Source organism: Pongo pygmaeus, chromosome 3 (genome assembly GCF_028885625.2).
Source record: "Pongo pygmaeus isolate AG05252 chromosome 3, NHGRI_mPonPyg2-v2.0_pri, whole genome shotgun sequence".
NCBI lineage: Eukaryota > Metazoa > Chordata > Mammalia > Primates > Hominidae > Pongo > Pongo pygmaeus.
In genome coordinates this window covers 81,997,117-82,019,280 of record NC_072376.2, presented here as the reverse complement: position 1 = coordinate 82,019,280, position 22,164 = coordinate 81,997,117, and the positions used below count along the sequence as shown (strand labels likewise).

The 22,164-nt window shown below is 33.2% G+C and overlaps 1 protein-coding gene across 1 annotated transcript; it reads left to right on the top strand.

Annotated features, from left to right (window-relative positions):
• The first annotated feature begins 1,713 nt into the window (after positions 1-1,713).
• SULT1E1 (sulfotransferase family 1E member 1) lies at positions 1,714-20,364 on the top strand. The gene is made up of 8 exons (XM_063663149.1): positions 1,714-1,810; positions 4,205-4,358; positions 6,109-6,234; positions 7,220-7,317; positions 11,976-12,102; positions 13,741-13,835; positions 17,225-17,405; positions 19,471-20,364. The coding sequence occupies exons 2-8, from the start codon at positions 4,214-4,216 to the stop codon at positions 19,581-19,583; spliced, it is 885 nt and encodes a 294-aa protein (XP_063519219.1). The 5' UTR covers positions 1,714-1,810; positions 4,205-4,213; the 3' UTR covers positions 19,584-20,364.
• Positions 20,365-22,164: the final 1,800 nt, after the last annotated feature.

Genomic DNA, 22,164 nt, shown 5'->3' with positions numbered 1-22,164 from the left:
ACATTAGAAAGATTTTCTAAGAATAAACGTGTATTGAACATCTGTGGTTGCCAGAATTACATGAGTTAGGAGCATTTGTGACATCCCTGCAACCAATTGTTTACAAGTGAAAAACAGACAGATGTATTGAGGTTAAATCTGTTTATATTAGCTTGTGCTCATTTTCTGATTTTTTTTGGACTAAAGAATGTTTTCGCTAAACAATAAAGGAAACTTCATAGATTTTTGTCATTAGAAAAATAAAGTGAAGCTTTGTTGCAAGGTTAAAAATTATATTCTGTATTAAATTTGTATATATATACTTAATTTTTAAAGGTACATAGTAGGCATATGAATGAGTAAATTTGTACATTTAATGATTAAGCGTTTTTTAACACATATTTTATTTAACTCAAATAATATGACAGACTGCATAAAACAAAGTAAAATGAAAATCTAAATGTGGGTCCCTGGTTACTCCTTTTCTACTTTGATTTTCTATTATGAAAAGTCCCATTTTTCAGAAACCACTTAACAACTCTTATTTTGCGTAAGGCTAGATATTGCTTTCTATAACAACTATGGCCCCCTTAACTTCTTATATTTCTTGAATAAATCAGCCACTTTTATTCAGTAAATACATATTCAATGCCTACCCTACTAGATGCCAGAAAAAAATGCTAATTACAGAGTAAGACCCTGTTTTCAAGCTATTTATAATTTAAAAAGTACTCTGGACAAGCAAACATTGATTTACAACACAGTAAAATAAATACTAGTTAGGAGAAAGTTCAAAGTTTAAAAGTCGCTAAGAGAAACATAGAGTCTTGTAAGAGTGAGTCTCTCAAAGGAAATGTAATCTAACAGTAATTAATAGAGAAATAAGAAATAACAGGGTTGGAGGTGTTGATGGGGTGGAGCAAAGGATAATTTTCTTAAGTGACAGAGTAGGTGCAGAGAAATGAAAAGAAAGGTAATGCATTTGTAGATTCCACAAACCCTTGGCCATTTATTTTTCTAATTCTCTTGTGTAAATTCCAAGTGTTGGTAGCTATCGTTACCTGAAAAATTCACAGTATGCTGTTTTGTGATTGGGAGCAGAGAGAAGTCAGGTTTCTAAAATAATAATCGAAAGGTGAGTGATGTTTGCATTCTTTCTTTAGCTGTCATCTGCTTTTTAAAATTTTCAGGTCTGCTTAAGAGTTAAAGGCAAAGAGTTTAAATAGGTGTTTTCCAATTAACATGTTAGGAGACAACCCAATGACTTCTTTGGCAGGTCTTAGTAAACTGAGCTAGGTCTGATTGAGGGTCCTTGCTGTCTTATTTCTTTCCTCATTGACTTCTCTTTCTTCACTCAAATAAGTTTATTCTTTTGAAAGTTAACCATAGTCATGCTATTATTTGTCAATGAGTGAATAAGGGATTCTCCCTTCCCAGTCTCTCTTCCCAGGCCTCTTCTTTCTCATCTTTTCCTTTTCTCCCTCCTTCTTCCCCAACCCCTGACGGCAGATTTGGGAATTTGAATATGAGCCAAATAATTAAAAAAATAACAGCAGGATATTTCTACATCTCCATGAATGAACATGACTTTGTGTGGTTACTGAAGCTGCAGGTATGTATTTATATCTACACTAACTATTGCATCATGGACTTCATGAAGCCAAGCCCCCAAATTAATCTCCACCTCCTTCTCTGGCATTCAGGATATAAATTCACCAGAAACATTCCAAATGCAGAAGTGGTTCTCATCCTTTTTTGCAGCTTAAGGTCTGCCTTGGTATTTGAAGAGATCTAAACTACATCAATTTCTTTCACAGGATCAACTAAACAGGTTGTACTTTTATATTATTAATATCAATACTTAGATTTTAGATATATAAAATATAGAATGCAAATTATATATTACAAAGCTCTTAAAAATAAAATACACAAAGACCAAAGTCTTCATTGATACTTTAATTAATGATGTAAAGCATTTAAGACCTTTTAAAATAATTTGTTGTTAAAAATAATATTTTACATTTATGTAGTATTTTGTTGCATATTGCTTTAATGTAAAATTACAGTAGCATTGATATCTTAAAAGTGCTGAATCCTGGACATGTTCTCCATTTTACCAATGAGAAAATAAAGCAAGCAGTGTAGAAGGAGGTAGAATAGAGATTGACTTTTAGTTTTGTGTTCCTGTGATAAGGGGTCTTGCAAATAGGGGCATTACTTTCATGTAAGAAACTTCAGATAAATATGACAGAAATCCAAAGTCCTTGGTAAATAATTAATATGTAGGTCATTGACATATATTGCCTTTTAAATCTGTGAATCCTTACTTAGTAGAAACTAGAGAGCTCCTTGATCTAATAAGTGAACTTAACAAATATTTCTGAACATCTACTTTGTGTCATAGTGCTGGAGACTGGGATAGAAACATGTACAAAAGTCACTTTGCCCTCATACAGGTAAATTTAAGAAAGTAGGGACTATGAGAACCCTATGTATCTATATCCACCATAGTATTCTAGCACTGACTACAGGGCCTAGGAACAGGGTAGGCATTCACACAGGGAATATTTGCCGGATAAAAGGCAGGTTGGAAGATGCAGGAGGGGAGTATGCAGAAAGGAAGGAAGAAAGAGAGGAAGGAGAGAGGGAAGGAAAAACACTTTCTGAGTTTAATTGAATTTATAAGTCACAATTTTAACAATTTTTATTGATGTTTATTTCTGAACAACTGACCTACATCCTTAGGATACAAAATTGACAATTTCTAACTGAAATAGGTCTTTTGAGAAAATGGGGATCACATAGGAAGTAAATCCATACATTGTAATATGAGACAATTTACCAAAAGGAATAGAATGAGAAAAGATATTTTATTACATGCTGCCTACTTTGCCTCTCAGACCAAAATTGACTATGAAGGGGTAGCTGGAAGTCAGCCAACCACTTAATGATAAATCTACCACTCCCAGCTGACTATAAGCCAATTCTTACAAACTTGGCTGAACACCAAGAAAGTAATTCACATGAGTAAGCAAACCAATAGGCAGGACAAATCGTGGTGCATTTTATACACATTTCTTCTAGTGAAAGATCTATTTTCTAAGACTAAGGAGAAGGCTTGGGGAACAAGTGATTTATTGATAAGGCTAATTTGCATTTTGGAAATAGAAATCTCATATTTTTGGTGACATTACATCTGATATGATGTAGAGGAAGGTTTTTTAAAAGTTGAGATTGTCCTAAGGGCTAGGGCAATTTATGCGTGTAGAAGAACTTATCAGGCAGGTTCTTGGGCAAATGTGAACAGGAGGAAGATCTAGAAAGGCTAATGTCAGGAAAGACAAAATGTGTTGGGAAGCTATGTCAGAAACTTGAAATAAGCTAAGTTTGGCGGTTGAAAACACAAGATACTAAAGGAATTTGAAAGCTAATGAAAGAGAGTATGCCTAATTAAAAATTCTGTTAATAACCTTGAACATGAAATATATTGTCATGGGATCAGGAGATGAATTAGGAAATGATAACCATCTTGCTTAACCTTATCATTTTTAGCCAAGTCATTCAATGGGAGTATCCACTACCTTATTGATCAAATGGGGAAAAAAGTAATTTTAAAGGTCACAGAGGAATCCTTTATACTCTCGAGATTCAATTTCTTCGATATAACCATTACAGTGTCATTAATTTCATCTTCTTTTCTTTTAAATACATTCACCAAGCATTTGGTTTATTTTTAAAAAATGATACATATTCAGGAAATCAAAAATCTCTGACTTAGATACCCGGCAATAATAATCAAATGTAATGATCTTTATTGTTATTTGACATATACATAATTGGATAATTTGCTAAAATACTGTAATTCTGGACCTCTTTGTCTTTTTATATGCCCCAGCAATTTTGAAAGAAATTGAAGGCTCTGTGGTTTTTATTTATCACAGAATAAATATAATTGAGTATATCCACATTTTTATTTAGTTTTAAGCATTTTACGTCATAATCACTTGTGCTTTCCTATTCTTTTATGTGTTAGACATCTTTCTAATAAGGTTAAAAACTCTCTATGTATCAAAACTATTTGATATGCAACTTTACTATGTTTTTGTCCCCTATGTGCAACAACTAAGAAGTGCTAGATATGTAGGAGGGTTCTGTTATATACATAGTTGTTAATGATGAAATATTGTTAAGTACATACAAAGTATAACGCAGAGTTTTTTTTCAGTGTACCACAATGAATTCTGAACTTGACTATTATGAAAATTTTGAAGAAGTCCATGGGATTCTAATGTATAAAGATTTTGTCAAATATTGGGATAATGTGGAAGCATTCCAGGCAAGACCAGATGATCTTGTCATTGCCACCTACCCTAAATCTGGTAAATCTCTTTGTTGTTCTTTTTTCACTTAAAAATAATAAACACACTGTAAATGGTAAATATCAAGGTGTTCATGTCGTACACACTCATTCTCTATATTAAGAACAGATGCAGTAGTTTTGATATGGACATAGAAAAAGTAGCTCTATTCCATGACCACAATTTTTACCTATAACTTGAATAGCACATTGACAAATGGATGTTGTTGAGCACAGTTAGAAACTTACATAATATGTACTAATGAACCTGTATTCATCCCATAATGAAAATTTGAAACTACCAACTGTTTACCTTGTGTCATTAATGTTGTTGTATATACAGAGTATGACCACCACTTTTTACAGATACTCTAAAACTCTCTTTCAGCTCACCAGCTCTTTAAGTCTATCTACAAAACTCCATTTTTAAGCATAGTTCTGGAGTTTTACAACTATAGGCTTTTAGAAATTAGACTAGTCCGAATTCATATTTCTTCATCTGGTTGTTCCATTTACCACTTAAAAATAAAGCCAAACACACTAAGTATGCCCTTGGTTATCTTGACTCTAAATCTGCTTCTTTATTTTCTTCCCTATTGGAATAAATGGAAGCACAATACCAGTCATCTGAAGAGGAAACCCGTGAGCTATTCTAGATTCAATCCCTCTTGCTTATTCATCTGGCATTTGTAATCAGTCAAAATGTTTTGGTCATTTAGTCTGGTAGATAGGTCTCACAGTCAGCCTCTTAACAGGTCTCTTGTCTCCCTTTTTGTTGATCCTTCCTCCACTACCGTGTTTATTCTGGCACTAGAGAAATTCTTCTAAAATGCAATCCTGATAATCTTGCTCTTCTGCTTAATATATGTCAGTACCTTTCCATGATTTTTATAAAAATAACTTGGACTCTTTAGTATGAACTACAAGGCTTGCTATCTGCTTGCCTGAGCCCCAACTCCTCTCTTCAGATAGACCCTTTGATTTAGGTCTTATAGTCTATTTCCAATTATTTTCCTAACCACTACAACATTCTTAAGTACCAACTTTAGATTAAAAAGAGAGACTGGGCTTCTGCCTGGTAGAACTGTTTCTTACCTCCCACAAGTGGTGAATTTATGCCAGTAATTATTAAGGCTAAGCTGAAGGATCACATCCTCTCAAAGGCATTTCTTGTCAAAATATCATGTCAGCAGCAACAACAGTACCAGCAGAACACTGTGTTATAGATTCCTTCTTTGCAGTTATTTAAATCCCTGTGCCATATTATACAATAGTATCTTAATAAAAACAAAATTTATTGTAGCTATTGAACAATGGCACTGACTTCAAAAGCCCTTTAGCTCCCTAAGGACAGGAACCAGATTTATCCTTTCCTAAGTTTTCTGACCTAGGACCCAACATGAGACGTAATATACCATCAGTAAAATTTTTTATTGGAAGCATGCTTATTCAAGTCTTCTTACTTTTTAGATGTAAAAATTTAAGTCCAAAACTGTTATCAGCTTGCACAATGTCACAATTCATCATGAACAAATTTGGACACAGGTCTCAGGTGTGCTTTACTATAATATTTATCTTTATCTCTTGAGGTTACTTTTTGTGTCCTAAACATAAAATATTATAGAAAATATTTCCTGAGTCTGTGGCTATTCAGACACCCTTTAAATAGTATTGCATTGGTACCTTCCAACTTTTTCCATCCATAAATCCAGCACTAATGTCATCAACTCTACATGGTCAGCAGGAGACTCAGGTTTATTTAATTTTTACAGGTACAACCTGGGTTAGTGAAATTGTGTATATGATCTATAAAGAGGGTGATGTGGAAAAGTGCAAAGAAGATGTAATTTTTAATCGAATACCTTTCCTGGAATGCAGAAAAGAAAACCTCATGAATGGTAACGTTCAAGTTGATTTTAAAAACTATTTGCATATATTCTAAGGTATGTGTATGTACATGGTACAAGCAACGAGATTATAAGCAAGAATGGCAATTAGTATCAGGTCTTCTACATAAGACAGTATATAAATTTAAATTTAAATTTAAATCTTGACAGGCTTTGCAGCATAGCATGTGTACAGCATGTGTCTGGAATAGAGTGAATAAGGACAATTCTTATATGCCTTCAGCAGAGTTTAGTAATATGTAAACATTTATTTCTCTGTGGGCTAAATGTGATGATATTTTAAATATTGAGAAAAATACCCATAAATTTTTCAATGATATATGCAAAAGTATATTTACCACAGATTCTTTTAATATTGTGGAAAATTGGACACAACCTAGATGCTAATCAACAAAAGAATAAAGGTTGTATAATAACACTATAAAATCATTAAAATTTTTTGGATGTTTCTTGAAATTGCAGTTTAAATATAATATTTTGAGAGAAAAAGACAATTAGAAGCTATCAAAACGTTCATCTGTGTGCATGGTATTGGGATGGCTGTAAATTTGAGAATATAAGTAGATTTGTATAGAAGGTTGCTTGCCAAAATATGAATGATTTCTCTCAGGTGATGAAATTTTATTTCATTTTATATTTTTCTACATAATTTTCTCTATCTATATTTCTTTCTTTCATAGTAAGTATTATTATGAACACAATATAGAATCTTTTAATTTTTAATTTTTGTGGATATATATTAGATGTAAATATTAATGGGGCACATGAGATGTTGTGATATAGGCATGCAATGCATAATAATTACACCATGGAAAATGGGGTGTCCATTCCTTCAAGAATTTATACTTCATGTTACATACAATCTAATTACAATATAGAATCTTAGAGTTACTTCTATTTTATAAGTATCTATATAAATCCACATAAATAGTTATAATTTTTGAAGTTGCCTAACCTTTACTTTTTTAAAAATCAGGAGTAAAACAATTAGATGAGATGAATTCTCCAAGAATTGTGAAGACTCATTTGCCACCTGAACTTCTTCCTGCCTCATTTTGGGAAAAGAATTGTAAGGTAACCAGAGTTAAGTGTTCTCAAAACTTCATCCAACTCCAAGAAATGATAGAATGATCTCATCAGTTATACACACTTGTTTATTTATTCTTTCATTGAATCTATAGACATTTAACAATTGTGGAATAAATACAGTCAATATTGTCAGAGAGTCTATATTTTAATTCCAACTCTGTCTTTTGCCAGATGTGGTTCTAAAAAGTCCAGTTACACTCCCTAAGCCTAAGTTTTTACATCTGTAGAAGAAAGATAATAATAACATCTTTTTCATGGAATTGTTATAAGGATTACATGATAACGCTTATAAAGTGCTTCACATAATTCCTAGCATATTGTAAACAATAATGGTAGCTACTTTTGTATTTGTTGTTATTACTAATTGCATTGAATATCCTCCCTTTGCAAAATACTGTGCTTGGTGTTGTTAGGCATGCAAATGAACCATAAAAGGATAGGTCAGATAACTGTCATATAATAACTATGTATTGAGTGCCTATTATGTGTTAGGGACATAACAGTAAGACACATGCAAGCTTGTCTTCATGGACACATAGTCCATTTGAGAAAAAGGACAGGTTAACAGACAAGACAAAAAGTACCATAGGTCAAGTAAGAGAGAGAATTCTAACTCAGACACTGGGGGTAGGGAAGGCATCCAGGAGCAACATCTCAGCTGATATTTGAATGATGTATAGGAGTGATGATAATTCAGAGATGATCTGAGGGGGCATCTGAAATCAGTTCAGTTTGGCTGGAAGATTAAGTGTACATATTGGTTAAATAAGTAAAGGGAGATTAGCTAGGAACGGATTAGAAGAAATATTGAAAGTCAAGTTAAGATGTTTGGACTCTGCCATTTTAATGGTAATGAGGAGTAATAGACATATTAAGCTGATGGTTTACACTATCAGTTTTGCTCTTTAAAAATAATATTATACATGACCTCAAAATACAGGGAAAACATGAAGTCTGAGACCACCAATTCTGTTCTTCAAGACCTTTCTCTTACCAGTGCTGTTCTTCAAGATCTTACAGTATTACTTGCAGTCATCGCTAACAAAAAGGGGATATATCCCAGTCATTAAATATTTCCATTTTGTAATCTGTTACATGGCATATTTGACATTTCCTGGAGATCTACAGACAAAAATCAAAGATTGCCAGGTTAGTTTGTTTTTATCATTAACAATCCTAGATAGACCATATACATCCTGCTGAAGTCATTCCATGCATAAGGGCTGTCTCATTAGTAAAGACCAGTTATGTACTTTCCAGGAGATATGCCATTATTATTTTTTAAGAGATTTGACCAAGACACTTTTTTCCTTTGGAGGATAGTGGTGGACTTGCTGTTAACTCCTTATTTCTCAAATGGAAACAGGTACCATACATTTATAACAGTCCAAGCCTTCACAAAGCTGCTTATTTTTCAGAGTTTATCAAAGACTAGGAGATAGTTGGAGGGATTCATGTTTGGAGTATTTCCAGGGTGATTTACAGAGAAACAACAACAACAAAATAAAACAAATAGATACAGGATATTTGTAAATATCCTTTATGCAAATAGATACAGGATATTTGGAATGATGGAGCAGAAACTATAAGTGATAAAGAGAAGAAAGTGACAAAAAGTAACAGGCTAGTAGATAATATAAATCACTGAGGCCAATGGATTTGAGCCATTGGTTTGATTGTAGGAGAGGTATGTGGAATAACTGATGGGGAAGAAGGAAGAAGCGGGATTTTTTGGAAGAAAAGATTATGGCTCAGGATAATTCTTCAAAAGTGAAACCTTTATGGTGAAGGCAAGATTCAGTATTTGGTTACAAAAGTGGTTACAAAAGTCTGAAGTAACATAGAAGTAATGATCAATGACTACATGAACTTAGAGAATCAAGTAGATCACACATACCAACAATAAAATTACACAGAATGATAAAAGAATTTGAATGGAGAGTGAAACCATGAGGCAGGTGTTCAAATCTTCAGTTAAAGCAAGGGAATGGCCACAAGCTTAGAAATGGCATCAGATAGGAGAGGTACAGATTAGTTAGTTAAGTATCATAGAAATAGAATAGGGGTCTTTTTTTATACTTCAAGTTTTAGGGTACATGTGCACAATGTGCAGGTTTGTTACATGTGTATACATGTGCCATGTTGGTGTGCTGCACCCATTAACTCGTCATTTACATTAGGTATATCTTCTAATCCTATCCCTCCCCGCTCTCCCCACGCCACAACAGGCCCCAGTGTGTGATGTTCCCCTTCTTGTGTCCAGGTGTTCTCATTGTTCAATTCCCACCTATGAGTGAGAACATGAGGTGTTTGGTTTTCTGTTCTTGAGATAGTTTGCTGAGAATGATGGTTTCCAGTTTCATCCATGTCCCTACAAAGGACATGAACTCATTCTTTTTTATGGCTGCATAGTATTCCATGGTGTATATGTGCCACATTTTCTTAATCCAGTCTATCATTGTTGGATATTTGAGTTGGTTCCAAGTCTTTGCTATTGTGAATAGTGCTGCAATAAACATACATGTGCATGTGTCTTTATAGCAGCATGATTTATAATCCTTTGGGTATATACCCAATAATGGAATGGCTGGGTCAAATGGTATTTCTAGTTCTAGATCCCTGAGGGATCGCCACACTGACTTCCACAAGGGTTGAACTAGTTTACAGTCCCACCAACAGTGTCAAAGTGTTCCTATTTCTCCACATCCTCTCCAGCACCTGTTGTTTCCTGACTTTTTAATGATCGCCATTCTAACTGGTGTGAGATGGTGTCTCATTATGGTTTTGATTTGCATTTCTCTGATGGCCAGTGAGGCTGAGCATTTTTTCATGTGTCTGTTGGCTGCATAAATGTCGTCTCTTGAGAAGTGTCTGTTCATATCCTTCATCCACTTTTTGATGGGGTTGTTTGTTTTTTTCTTGTAAATTTGTTTGAGTTCTTTGTAGATTCTGGATATTAGCCCTTTGTCAGATGAGTAGATTGCAAACATTTTCTCCCATTCTGTAGGTTGCCTGTTCACTTTGATGGTAGTTTCTTTTGCTGTGCAGAAGCTCTTTAGTTTAATTAGATCCCATTTGTCAATTTTGGCTTTGCAAGGAATTCATGTCTAAAACACCAAAAGCAATGGCAACAAAAAGAATAGGGGTCTTTAAAGTGCAGAATTTTTAAGACAGATTACAATCACAAGTGAATCATTGGGAAACTGGTAACTTTGACTCAAGAGAGATGCAGTGCAAGTCGTATCTTCAGGAAAGAGCTATTTTCCCTTGAGGACAGAAAAATAAGCATGTACAGTAAAAAGTTTGGGATATTGAATAAGATCTGCCAGAATAAAGAATATAAACTAATAGAAGTTTAGGGAAAGAGAGATCTCTCTTTTTTTCTATCTGGGAAAATAAAAAGCCTCATGGAGGACCTGAAGGCAAGCTACAAAATACGGATAGCATTTTGAGAAACAGAAAACATTCAAGAAAGAGAGACTAGAACAAAGAAGACAAGGGGTGAAAATTCTGAAGTAAATTAATGCGTACAGTGGCAAAGGGTTCCATTCAGCTAAAAGATGAAAAGAACTAGGAAGAGTTATAAGTAAGATTGGAAAAGTTCAATATGGCTAATGATGGATTTTATATGAAAAATGTTCACTTTTATTCTGCAGTTTTTAGAGGCTTTTACAAGAGGGCTATAAAACGAGAGCTGTACATCTAAGAATAAGCTAGATTTCTACAAAATTGTTAGAAAATGTCATCAGTAAGACAATTTAGTAGCTTTAGTTATTCGTATTCCATAGACAGTGGATACTCAACAGCATCCTTTCATGACATTGTTTAGGTGCCTGAGGGCCTAAGTAGAAGCCCATAAGGATACTGGACTTTACTTTCACAGATCTTTTCGTGTAACATTGGGTATCAGACCTACAGTAGGCCACAGATGATCTAACACAAATCATTTGTTTAGTAAAGAAAACATTTAGGACAAAAATTACTGGTACTGTTTTTTCTTAGTGCCAAAACTAGAAACTAAAACCACAGTTTTCTGAAAACTAATTCATTGGTATTTCTTCTGCATGTAAAATGGAAACTAACAAGGTGTTAGCAGAGGTTATATTTTCAATGAGATCAACATGCATCTAAACAGAATCTCATAAGCATGTTTTTTTCCTGTAATATTGAAAGTGAAGAGACCTCAGAACTATTTTTTTTAATTATGTAGAGTGATGGTGTAGTATAAAGACCAGAGCACTGTATAGTTGACTGAATGATATGCCAAATGGTTTACTTTCATTGATTTACTCTCAATGCTATATTATCACTAAATTTCAGCTTAATCTCTTCACTTATACATTGAGAATAATAAATAATGTAACTGACTTAATTTATATTGATAAAATTTACAACACTCAAATGAGGTATTATGTGTGAAAATGGCATAATAATGTTATTCTGTTTGTAGTGAGAACAAACAGAACAACACTACAAAAACCACTGTCACCTCAGGTTATCGAAGATGTCTTTATAAATAATTGTACATGTTTTGTGCAGGTATTATGTTTATATTTGAAAACGTAAATCCTTTTTTAAAAAATCTTGATAAGACTGTTTGAAAAAAATGTTAAGTGGTTTAATATACAATTTCATCCTCTTAGATAATCTATCTTTGCCGGAATGCAAAGGATGTGGCTGTTTCCTTTTATTATTTCTTTCTAATGGTGGCTGGTCATCCAAATCCTGGATCCTTTCCAGAGTTTGTGGAGAAATTCATGCAAGGACAGGGTAGGAATAGCTTCTTTACACTGAATTTTTCTCAAGGTGATATAAGACAAATGCCATCTCCGAGTAGAAGTTTTTATCTGTTCTGGTATGTTTTCTTCCGTGATTCATAGTTAAAACACAGAAATTCTAAAGGTGCCTGGAGGTTTAGAGCAAGCATACTGTGTCCAGATGTAGATGGCGAATTGCAGAATCTGAGCACTCTGGTCCAACACCTAAAAATAAATATATAGAAGTATGTTTGGGGGCTGGGGGTAGTAATTTTACTCTCCAAGATTGAGACTCAGTGTCTGATTTTCTGCCTTGTCTCTTTTTAGTAGAAAAAAATATTTTACACCATATTATTACAACTCTATTGAACAATGCGTTGGGGAGAGATTAGAGAAGAGAGAATGTTCACTTATTTCCCATAAAATGGCCAGGTTCTATATGAATATGGAATTCACAAAGAAGTTTGACTATCTACAAAACTCTTCCTCATTCTACCCAGAGTGCAATCTGAATATTTTAACCAGGTTTCTCAAATTTGTTAAGAGTTACTTGAGCAGATATTCTGGAAAATTTTTTGTTTTTATTAAACACTTTTACTAAAGTGTTTAGATTTGAGGAAGAAAAGGTGCAGGATAGTCTAGTATTCACTAAAGAAGGCCATTCTGATCATGTAGTAACAATTATAAAGAAAAATAATAATGTGTTTTCATATCCACAGATGATAATATTGACTCAAGACAAATAGGGTATATGTGCTTTGTGTTTGTTGCTACATTTTGGGAAAATTTTTGCTAAAGCATAATGAGTAATATATATGTCTTAAGATTGTCAAGATCTCCACTGTAGGGCAGAGAAATATAATTTTGCATCACTACAAAGGGAGAAATAAGATCACTATAAATTTCACTGTAGAACGTTTTCTGTAAAGAAAAATTCCCTAATGGAGTCAAAGAACAGAGGAGGTATATAATGACTTCAGGCAAAACAGAACCTTTTGACTTACACAACATTATATTATTTTGTCAGCTTTATATTTTATGAAACATTTTTACTATGAGTGAGGGAAGAGAAAGAAAAAGGAAGAGACAGCATTTGGTTATATTACATCATTTCTAAAATCTAATTTCCTGGAGTGAGAATGACACTAAGGGTACCTAGGAGAACACTCCTTCCCATGTAAACTAACAATGTAATAAATACTCATATAGTTACTAGTTTTAGTTGCCAAATCTAGTTTGTAAATGGTAAATTTGGGACCGGAACTATATTCTTCTGACTGTCAGACCACTGATAGTTTCACTAAGTCAACTCCCTTCACTAACAATTCGATTCTACACACACACACACACACACACCAGTTTCAACAATTTTCTCATAAGCTTTAAATCAAATTGATGAGAGAACTTTCCCTGTTTTTCTGTCATAAACTACGTTATATGATAAAATTCATACTATTTTTCCATACATAGATTATTTAACATACTTTGCCTCTCTTGCTGCAGAGAACTTTGCTTAAGATATACAGCTGATCTATTCTAATTTCATGATCATCTATTTATATTTATTTGTTGCTATTGTTGCTTGAACACTAGTTTTCAAGCAGTTTTAGAGATTACACCACTTTTACACTGTTTTTCTCTCTAATTTTAGTTCCTTATGGTTCCTGGTATAAACATGTAAAATCTTGGTGGGAAAAGGGAAAGAGTCCACGTGTACTGTTTCTTTTCTATGAAGACCTGAAAGAGGTGAGGAACTGGGAACACATAAGCAACTTGGTAATTTCTAAGATGTTAGCATTTGAAAATACTCTGGATACAAAAATATTCCTTTAAGTAAATGATGACAGCCATCTCGTAAATTTTTAAAAGGAAAGGACCAAAATAATACAGATACTTTAGTGTAGATTTGAAGCTAGCAAATAAAAATATTCTGAAAATAAATACATTTTAAACCGCAAGTCTCAAAAATTTCAAAGAAAAAATTTGAAAGATCTTGACTTCATGAAACAATAACATGCACACAGACACACACACACACACACACACACACACACAGATATTCACACCCAAGGAATCAACATGGGCAAGCAATTAACTGGTCTGCAAATGTAGAGATGTTGCAATTGTTAGATAGGTTCTATAAAATAACCATGCTTAATATGTTTAAATAAATAAAAGATGAAATTTTAAAAATTACAAAGAAACAAAAGCTATTAAAATTGACAGAGCAGATTTGAAAAAAAATAGTCAAATAGAATTTCTAAAAATAATTTAAAAAATATGAAAAATTAAGAGATGGGTTCAATAATAGGTTAGACATGGCTACATAGTGAATTATTGAAGTAAAAGATGGAGCTAAGGAACTTCTGTAGAATGTAGCACAGTGAGATAAATAGGCTATTTGATGAAAAGTAATGGCTCTTACTAAGTATTAGCATTTTAAAAATAAAAATGTTTTTGGTATATAAGATGCAGTGATAATGTCTCACAGATATCAACTCAAACTTCCAGAAGAAGAGTGTAAAGAGAATGCTAAAATATCAATGCACAAATTTTTTATGGCCTTAAAAGTTTCTCATCATCTAATTTTTCTTCAGCTTTATTGTTAGCGTAATTCAAAATAAAAATCACTATGAGATACCTGTTTTACACCCACTACACTGATAACAATTTAAATATCTGACAATAACAAATATTAGAATGTGAATCAGTGAAAAGTAACACACTGTTGATCGTAGTGTGGAAAGATACAAACACTGGAAACAACTTGTCATTATCTAGCAAAGGCAAACATGCACATAGCTTAAGACCCTGAAATTCTACTCTTAGACGTATGCTCTAGAAAAACTCTGGCTTGTGTACATTAGGTTAGATATTCAATAATTTTCATAGTAGCATTCTTAATAACTGCAAAAATTGAAAACAACCCAGATATACATATACCAAAGAATCCATATATAATGTATTTTATTGTATTACAATTAGATATTATATTATAATGAAAGGAAATACACTTTAAAAACACACATCAGTTAGGTAAAATCAAACTGTATGTTGTCTAGAGATTCATACCTAAGTTTGAAAACTATAAAGTAGAGCAGATAATAATTTGAAATTAGCAGTTTTTTTCCTTTTCTTTTCTTTCTTTCTTTTTTTTTTAAAATTGTTTTGTTTTTGTGGGATGGGAGTAGAGGTGAAGGGAACTCAAAAGAAAAAAAAACCTAAGAAAACTGTGAATGTTCTATTCCATAAGTTAAGTAGTAGGTAGTAGGTGCTGTATATAGTTTTCCTCTTTAAATGAGATATATACATATATCTCATAATTTTTAAAACATAGAAAACATAATGAGTTTCTTTATTTAGAGGTGAGAAATTTTCTCTATTTTCTTATCCTTTACTATCACCAAAAAAGCAATTGATATCCATGTCTTATTCATATATTTGAATAACCTTTAAAATCCTTTATGGTATTTCAGTAATTTTAGAGCTGTTTTTGGTGAGCATTTATTTAAAATAAAATCATAAATAATATTTCATAAATTAAATTATGTATTTATAGAGTTTAACACTAGATCAAATTTGAATAAGAAAAGCAGTCATGATCTACAATTTATTATATTATCCAATACTGTGTTCTGTAATTAGACTATTAATGACAGTGAATTTGAAATACACACAAAATTAAATAGTTACTCCAACTCTCTTCCTCCGTTTCAAATTGTCCATGTCTACTTACTCACTATTTTGGTCAATAATAGCCATGTTTAGGTTTCCTCTATATTTGAATTAATAAGGCTAAGAATATACAAATTAATTTTTATTTGTTTCTACAATGTATCTAGTAGAAAGAAAACAAGACATTATCACTATATATATACACATATATCTGTATATATAAAATAAGATTTTGTGTATATATTATATATATATACACATACATGTGAGATGCCTATTTTACACCCATATATACATATAATCTTTTTTCTTGTGTCTTGAAGCATCATCTTTTTTTAATTTCAATTTTTAATTTTTATGGGTATATAGTAGGTGTATATATTTATGGGGTACATGCCATATTTTTATATAGGCCACCATGCGTAATAATCACATCAAGGTAAATGAAGTATTCATCACCTAAAGCATTTATCATTTCTTCATGTTACAAACATTCCAATGATAGTTTTTAATTATTTTAAAATGTACAATAAATTATTGTCGGCTATAGTCACCATGATATGCTATCAAATACTAAATCATTCTATCTAGCTCTATTTTTGTACTTATTAACTATCCCCACTTCTCTTTTGAGTAAGATAGACAAGTAAATAAAACATTACAAAAATACACATGTGGTAAATTAGATTTATTTAAACAATTATGGGAGCAAAACAGGGTCATCTATCCAAAATTAGAATAGCCAAGGATACTATCCTAAATAAATTGGTAGATAAGCTGAAATCAAAAAGGCAAACTACAATTTATTGAGCAGAGAATTTAGAAACAGCATTTGATTGGCATAGAGAGAAATGTGCACTTGAATACACATTGCGGTTAGTATTGCAAATAGTTGCACTGAGAGATATAGCTGAATAATGGTGTATATTATAGGAGTGGCACAGATATGGGGATGTTTGTAGCTATGGTGTATAGACAACTGATGTTGCATTGTGAGTATTTGATTTTTACACCTTTTCTTAATCTTTCTTGTTTCTTTGTTTCTCACTAATTACACCAATAAATTAGGAGAAAAATGAAAATTGCCTGTATATTTTTATGCCCCAAACCTGATTTTTCACAGGGGACTTTAGGTTTTGAGTATGATGTTTGTTTTCATAGATAACATCTATCAAGTGTGATTATGCATCAAGGACTATAATAAGCATTCACAAACATCTCATTTAGTTTTCTGAATAATCTTAAAGTATCTTTTATAAACCTTTTATGGATGAGGAAAATTATACTTAAAACAGCTTTTATAAAATTCCCCCAAAAGTGTTTTTTTCTCATTAGAAATCTAATTCCAATATCAGTAGGAGAAAAGAGAAAGGTTTATTTTTTCTCTTTTGTTTAGATAGTGATCTATTCAGTTTTAGCAATTTTAGCAATTTAGTTCTCAAAACATTTTCTCTCCCTAGGATATCAGAAAAGAGGTGATAAAATTGATACATTTCCTGGAGAGGAAGCCATCAGAGGAGCTTGTGGACAGGATTATACATCATACTTCGTTCCAAGAGATGAAGAACAATCCATCCACAAATTACACAACACTGCCAGATGAAATTATGAACCAGAAATTGTCACCCTTCATGAGAAAGGGTGAGAAAAATGTGGTTTGCCTCGATACTAGAGGAAGTCACAAGGTGACATGGTTATAGGCAAAAATCTAGTGAGGTATTTTAATGCCTATGAACCCAGCTTAAGTTTTCTTCAGCAGTCTCTCATATTTGAATACACTCTTTAAGTTACACTTCTATTATATTGCAATTACATGTTGATTATTTAGTATATGCATTATATTATGTTAAAATAACTAGCAGACACCTCAATCTCAGCATTGGAAAAATATCACACCCTACTAGCTGTAATTTACCAAGCCTATGTGCCTCAGTGTTACAACATATATCATATAGTTCCTTTAAGTTCTAACCAGAAATTCTGCAGAAAGATTTTATTCCTCTCTCTTTCTGAGTTGAAGAAATAAGTTTAGAATAGTTCGTCAACTTTTTTTTAACAAGTGGCAAACACCTTTCAAGGGTAAGTGGCAAAAAATAGAAATTCGAATACAGCTCTGTTTAGCAAAAAATATCAACATATAAGGAGAAAAAAATTCTATTTGGGGGGAGACACAGCCTAATGAGATATAGCCAGTTAACAAATTTAAAGGCATGTAAGATATTCAGATATTCAGAGCACTGGGACACCAGTCTATTTATACATGAGGAAGCAGAAACAAACAGAACGAAATCAAATCTTGCTCTTTGAAACATACTGTCAGTGAGAGAGTCAGGGAATTTGTAAAATAACAAACCTGGCACTGGGGAAAAAAACAAAACAGAACAGGGATCCACTGAAAAGAGATTCAGTTCTCAAACTATATTTTAATTATGTACTCTTTTGATTATATGTTTCCTTTTTCAAAATTCTACATATAAACATTACAGAGGACTTAAAACGGTTGTCTTACTTGCAAACGGTGACTTGCTGCTGTACCCTCAGAACCTATCTGATTTTTTTAGGATACACATCTTCTGTCTTCTGGTTTTTGGCTTATTGCAGTGGGAAAGTTTAGAGCTCCTTGAGCAAGAGGGCAAGTGAACTCTTGAATAGTTTAAAAAAGAAGGTGGGCCGGGCGTGGTGGCTCACACCTGTAATCTCAGCACTTTGGGAGGCCGAGACGGGTGGATCACGAGGTCAGGAGATTGAGACCATTCTGGCTAACACCGTGAAACCCTGTCTCTACTAAAAATACAAAAAATTAGCCAGGCGTGGTGGCGGGCGCCTGTAGTCCCAGCTACTTGGGAGGCTGAGGCAGGAGAATGGTGTGAACCTGGGAGGTGGATCTTGCAGTGAGCAGAGATAGCTGCACTGCACTCCAGCCTGGGTGACAGAGCAAGACTCTGTCTCAAAAAAAAAGAAAAAAAAAAAAAAAAGAGAAGATGAATTCCTTCTGCAAGGTGAGTGTTGGAAGTATGTTGGAAAGCAAAACAGGAAAAAGCCTGCTGGACTATTGTAATTACCCAGATGAGAAACACTCTCTGGCTGGCAGTAGCAGAAGTGTTTAAGAGGCAGTAGATATAAAGAAAGCCTGAATATAAATAATGAATTAAATGTTGTGGTTAAGAGAATAACATCCAGGCTTATGTGTAGATACCTGGTGTTGACACTACACAGGTCATTAAAATGTAAATGGAGAAAACACAATATGCTAAGGAATAAAATGAATTTATTTTTGAACTAATTGAATTTGGAAAATTTGGACATTTTTCAGGTGGCAAAGTCATGTAGGCCATTATATATAAACCATAAGTCTGGATTTTAGTGCTATCAGCATTAAGATGATATTTAACACCTTGAGAGTGGGTAAAACATGGATCCTATCCTGGGAGCCCCAACAACTGAGATGAAACTTCAGAAGAAAAATAAAGTAAATGGCATAAGAAGAAAGAATCAGAGAATTAAACGTGTTTTTTTAAACCAATTAGGACAAATCCATCTTTGTAAGCCCAAAAAAGTATATCATTAATGGTATACATTTGATTCCTACAATTGAGAATTACAAGTATAATATTTGATTAGGTGTTAATGAAAGTGATGAAATTAGCAAATCTAATGATTCTTTTTTGAAGACTTAATATTTATTGCACTTTCTTTTTTGTTACAGGAATTACAGGAGACTGGAAAAATCACTTTACAGTAGCCCTGAATGAAAAATTTGATAAACATTATGAGCAGCAAATGAAGGAATCTACACTGAAGTTTCGAACTGAGATCTAAGAAGGTCTTTCTTTACTTAACATATCTGATATTAAAGATTTCTTTTCATTATTCTCCACTTTTTCTTACTTTAGATTGCTAGAAAAGACATAATCATGGATTATGTTGACATTTTCTTTTTAAATTTTTGTTTAACATTTCTTTTTTTTTGAGACAGAGTCTCACTCTGTTGCCTAGGCTGGAGGACAGTGGCACAATCATGGCTGATTGCAGCCTTGACCTCCTTGACTCAATTGATCCTCCCATCTCAGCCTCCCAAGTAGCTAGGACTACAACCATGTACAACCATGCTTGGCTAATTTTTTTTTATGTTTTTTTGTAGAGATGAGGTCTTACTACATTGTCCAGGCTGGTCTTGAATTCCTGGGCTCAAGCCTCCCAAGTAGCTGCAACAACAGGCACACACCACCATGCTCAACTAATTTTATTTTTATTTTTTGTATAGACAAGGGCTTACTATAGTGTCCAGGCTGGTCTGAAGCCCTTGAGCTCAAGTGATCTTCCCACACCAGCCTCCCAAAATACTGGGATTACAGGCGTGAGCCACCATGCCTGGCCCAGGTAACATGTTTATTGAGCTGTACATATATATGAGAAATAAGAAACTTTTTTTTTTCTACTATCATCTCTTAAATTTTGTTTTCTTTTTCTTTTGCTTCCTCTTCTTCTTTTTTATTTTTTATAAATATCATGCACAACTATAACCTATGGGAATGATGTAGTAACACAGATTATTCATCTTGTTAGAGTTGTATTAAAAATAAACAAGCATTTCAAATTACTTTTGTGATTGATTTTCCATTTAGTAGGACATTAGTATATAATAAAAATGGTGCATGAACTTTGAAGACTCTAGAAGAAAGAATGAAATAATATATAAATCGGGGGCATAACTATAGCTATGATTTCCTTCCTTATTTTCTTTTACTTTCTTTTTTTTTCTGTTTTTTTTTTTTTGAGATGGAGTCTCACTTTTTCTCCCAGGCTGGAGTGCAGTGGCGCGATCTCCGCTTACTGCAAGTTCCACCTCCCAGGTTCATGCCATTCTCCTGCCTCAGCCTTTGGAGTAGCTGGGACTACCGGCGGTCACCACCACGCCTGGCTAATTTTTTTGTATTTTTAGTAGAGACGGGTTTTCACCGTGTTAGCCAGGATGGTCTCGATCTCCTGACCTCGTGATCCACCCGCCTCGGCCTCCCAAAGTGCTAGGATTACAGGCGTGAGCCACCGCGCCCGGCCCATTTTCTTTTACTTTCTACAAAATGAGTTAATTTTAAATTTACCTTAGTCTAACTCCAATTTTTCAACATAACACAACTGATTTTCAAACATCCAAAAATAATTCCAATGAGTGTTATTTATCTTCAGCTAGTTTGAAATATTTATGCTTTAGGGTTCCTTCTGTCCTATATGTAATCCAACAAATGTAAATGTTGTAAAATAAGTTTTAAAGAATAAGATATTTGGCAGTAAAATATAACAAAAACAGAAGAAAAAAGAATTAAAATTTTTTATTGTTTTTTATTTAAAACATCTTCTATTTTTAAAATTGTATTCTTTTTCTGTAATATGTTTAGTCAATGCTTCCTTTCACTAACATAGAGGAGACGCAGGATCATTACATATTTACCTTGGGTCTTCAGTAGAACGCTTATCTAGACTACAATAGATTAAAAGGCCAAATCTGGGTAGAAATCCAGATAATTTATTTTCTTACTTTTTGGAGAAAAATCCATGGATTTCTGAGCACCCTGTTCAATAGTTATAGTTTTTCAGAATCAAAGCTTTTTTTTTTTAATGTTTAACATAGTTATTCATTATACAAAAATTGAAGAGTCTTGGAAAATATTAAGATATTGTTGAGGACAGTGTTTACCGGGGGAATTAGAATCAATCCCTGAAAACAATTGTTATACATTTTTTATGTGCCCATTTAGTCATAATTTTTAAAATTTCACATTATAATGTCCAATAACTTTTTTAGCATGCATTTTGTAAGACTCATAGTTGATGTTGCCCACATTATAATTGATGTAAGTAAGCAATAATAAACCTACGTATCTTTCTGACATCAGTCCTTAGTGGAACAACATATTCCAGTTTAGCCTGAATAAAATTTGGACCAATTACATCTTTCCAAAGCTTGCCCAGAAACTTCTGTATCTTCTTTGGAGAAGTAATAGGGCTGGGATCTAGCTTCAATTTCACATAGAAACTTCAACCCCTTTAGATTCTTGGCATCATCCTGGAGCTGGGCTTACAGTCCATACAGACTGGAGATGATGAAAACCTTGGACGGCATCACGTGGCAAAATACATAGGGGTGGCCAATGTAGCTTTGGTTCTGTGCTTCCAAGAAAGCTACAGAATTTTTTACCTCATTGCTTAATATTTCCTAATAATTATATCTCTAGAACAATGGCTTCAGGCCCAGATAAATTCAGAGAAACACTTTTTAAAGCTTTGTTGACTGACTGATTAATACCATGTGTTATCATTTGAATGTGTTCCCCAAAAGTTTATGTATTGAAAACTCAGTTAATCTGCCCTCATAAATGGATTAATTGATTAATGAGAGCTC

Excerpts from the sequence above, each read along its gene's own strand:
- SULT1E1 (XM_063663149.1), top strand. The coding sequence starts at position 4,214 with ATGAATTCTGAACTTGACTATTATGAAAATTTTGAAGAAGTCCATGGG. Across the intron at positions 4,359-6,108 it reads TGCCACCTACCCTAAATCTG|GTACAACCTGGGTTAGTGAA; the intron begins GTAAATCTCTTT and ends TAATTTTTACAG. Across the intron at positions 6,235-7,219 it reads AAAAGAAAACCTCATGAATG|GAGTAAAACAATTAGATGAG; the intron begins GTAACGTTCAAG and ends TTTAAAAATCAG.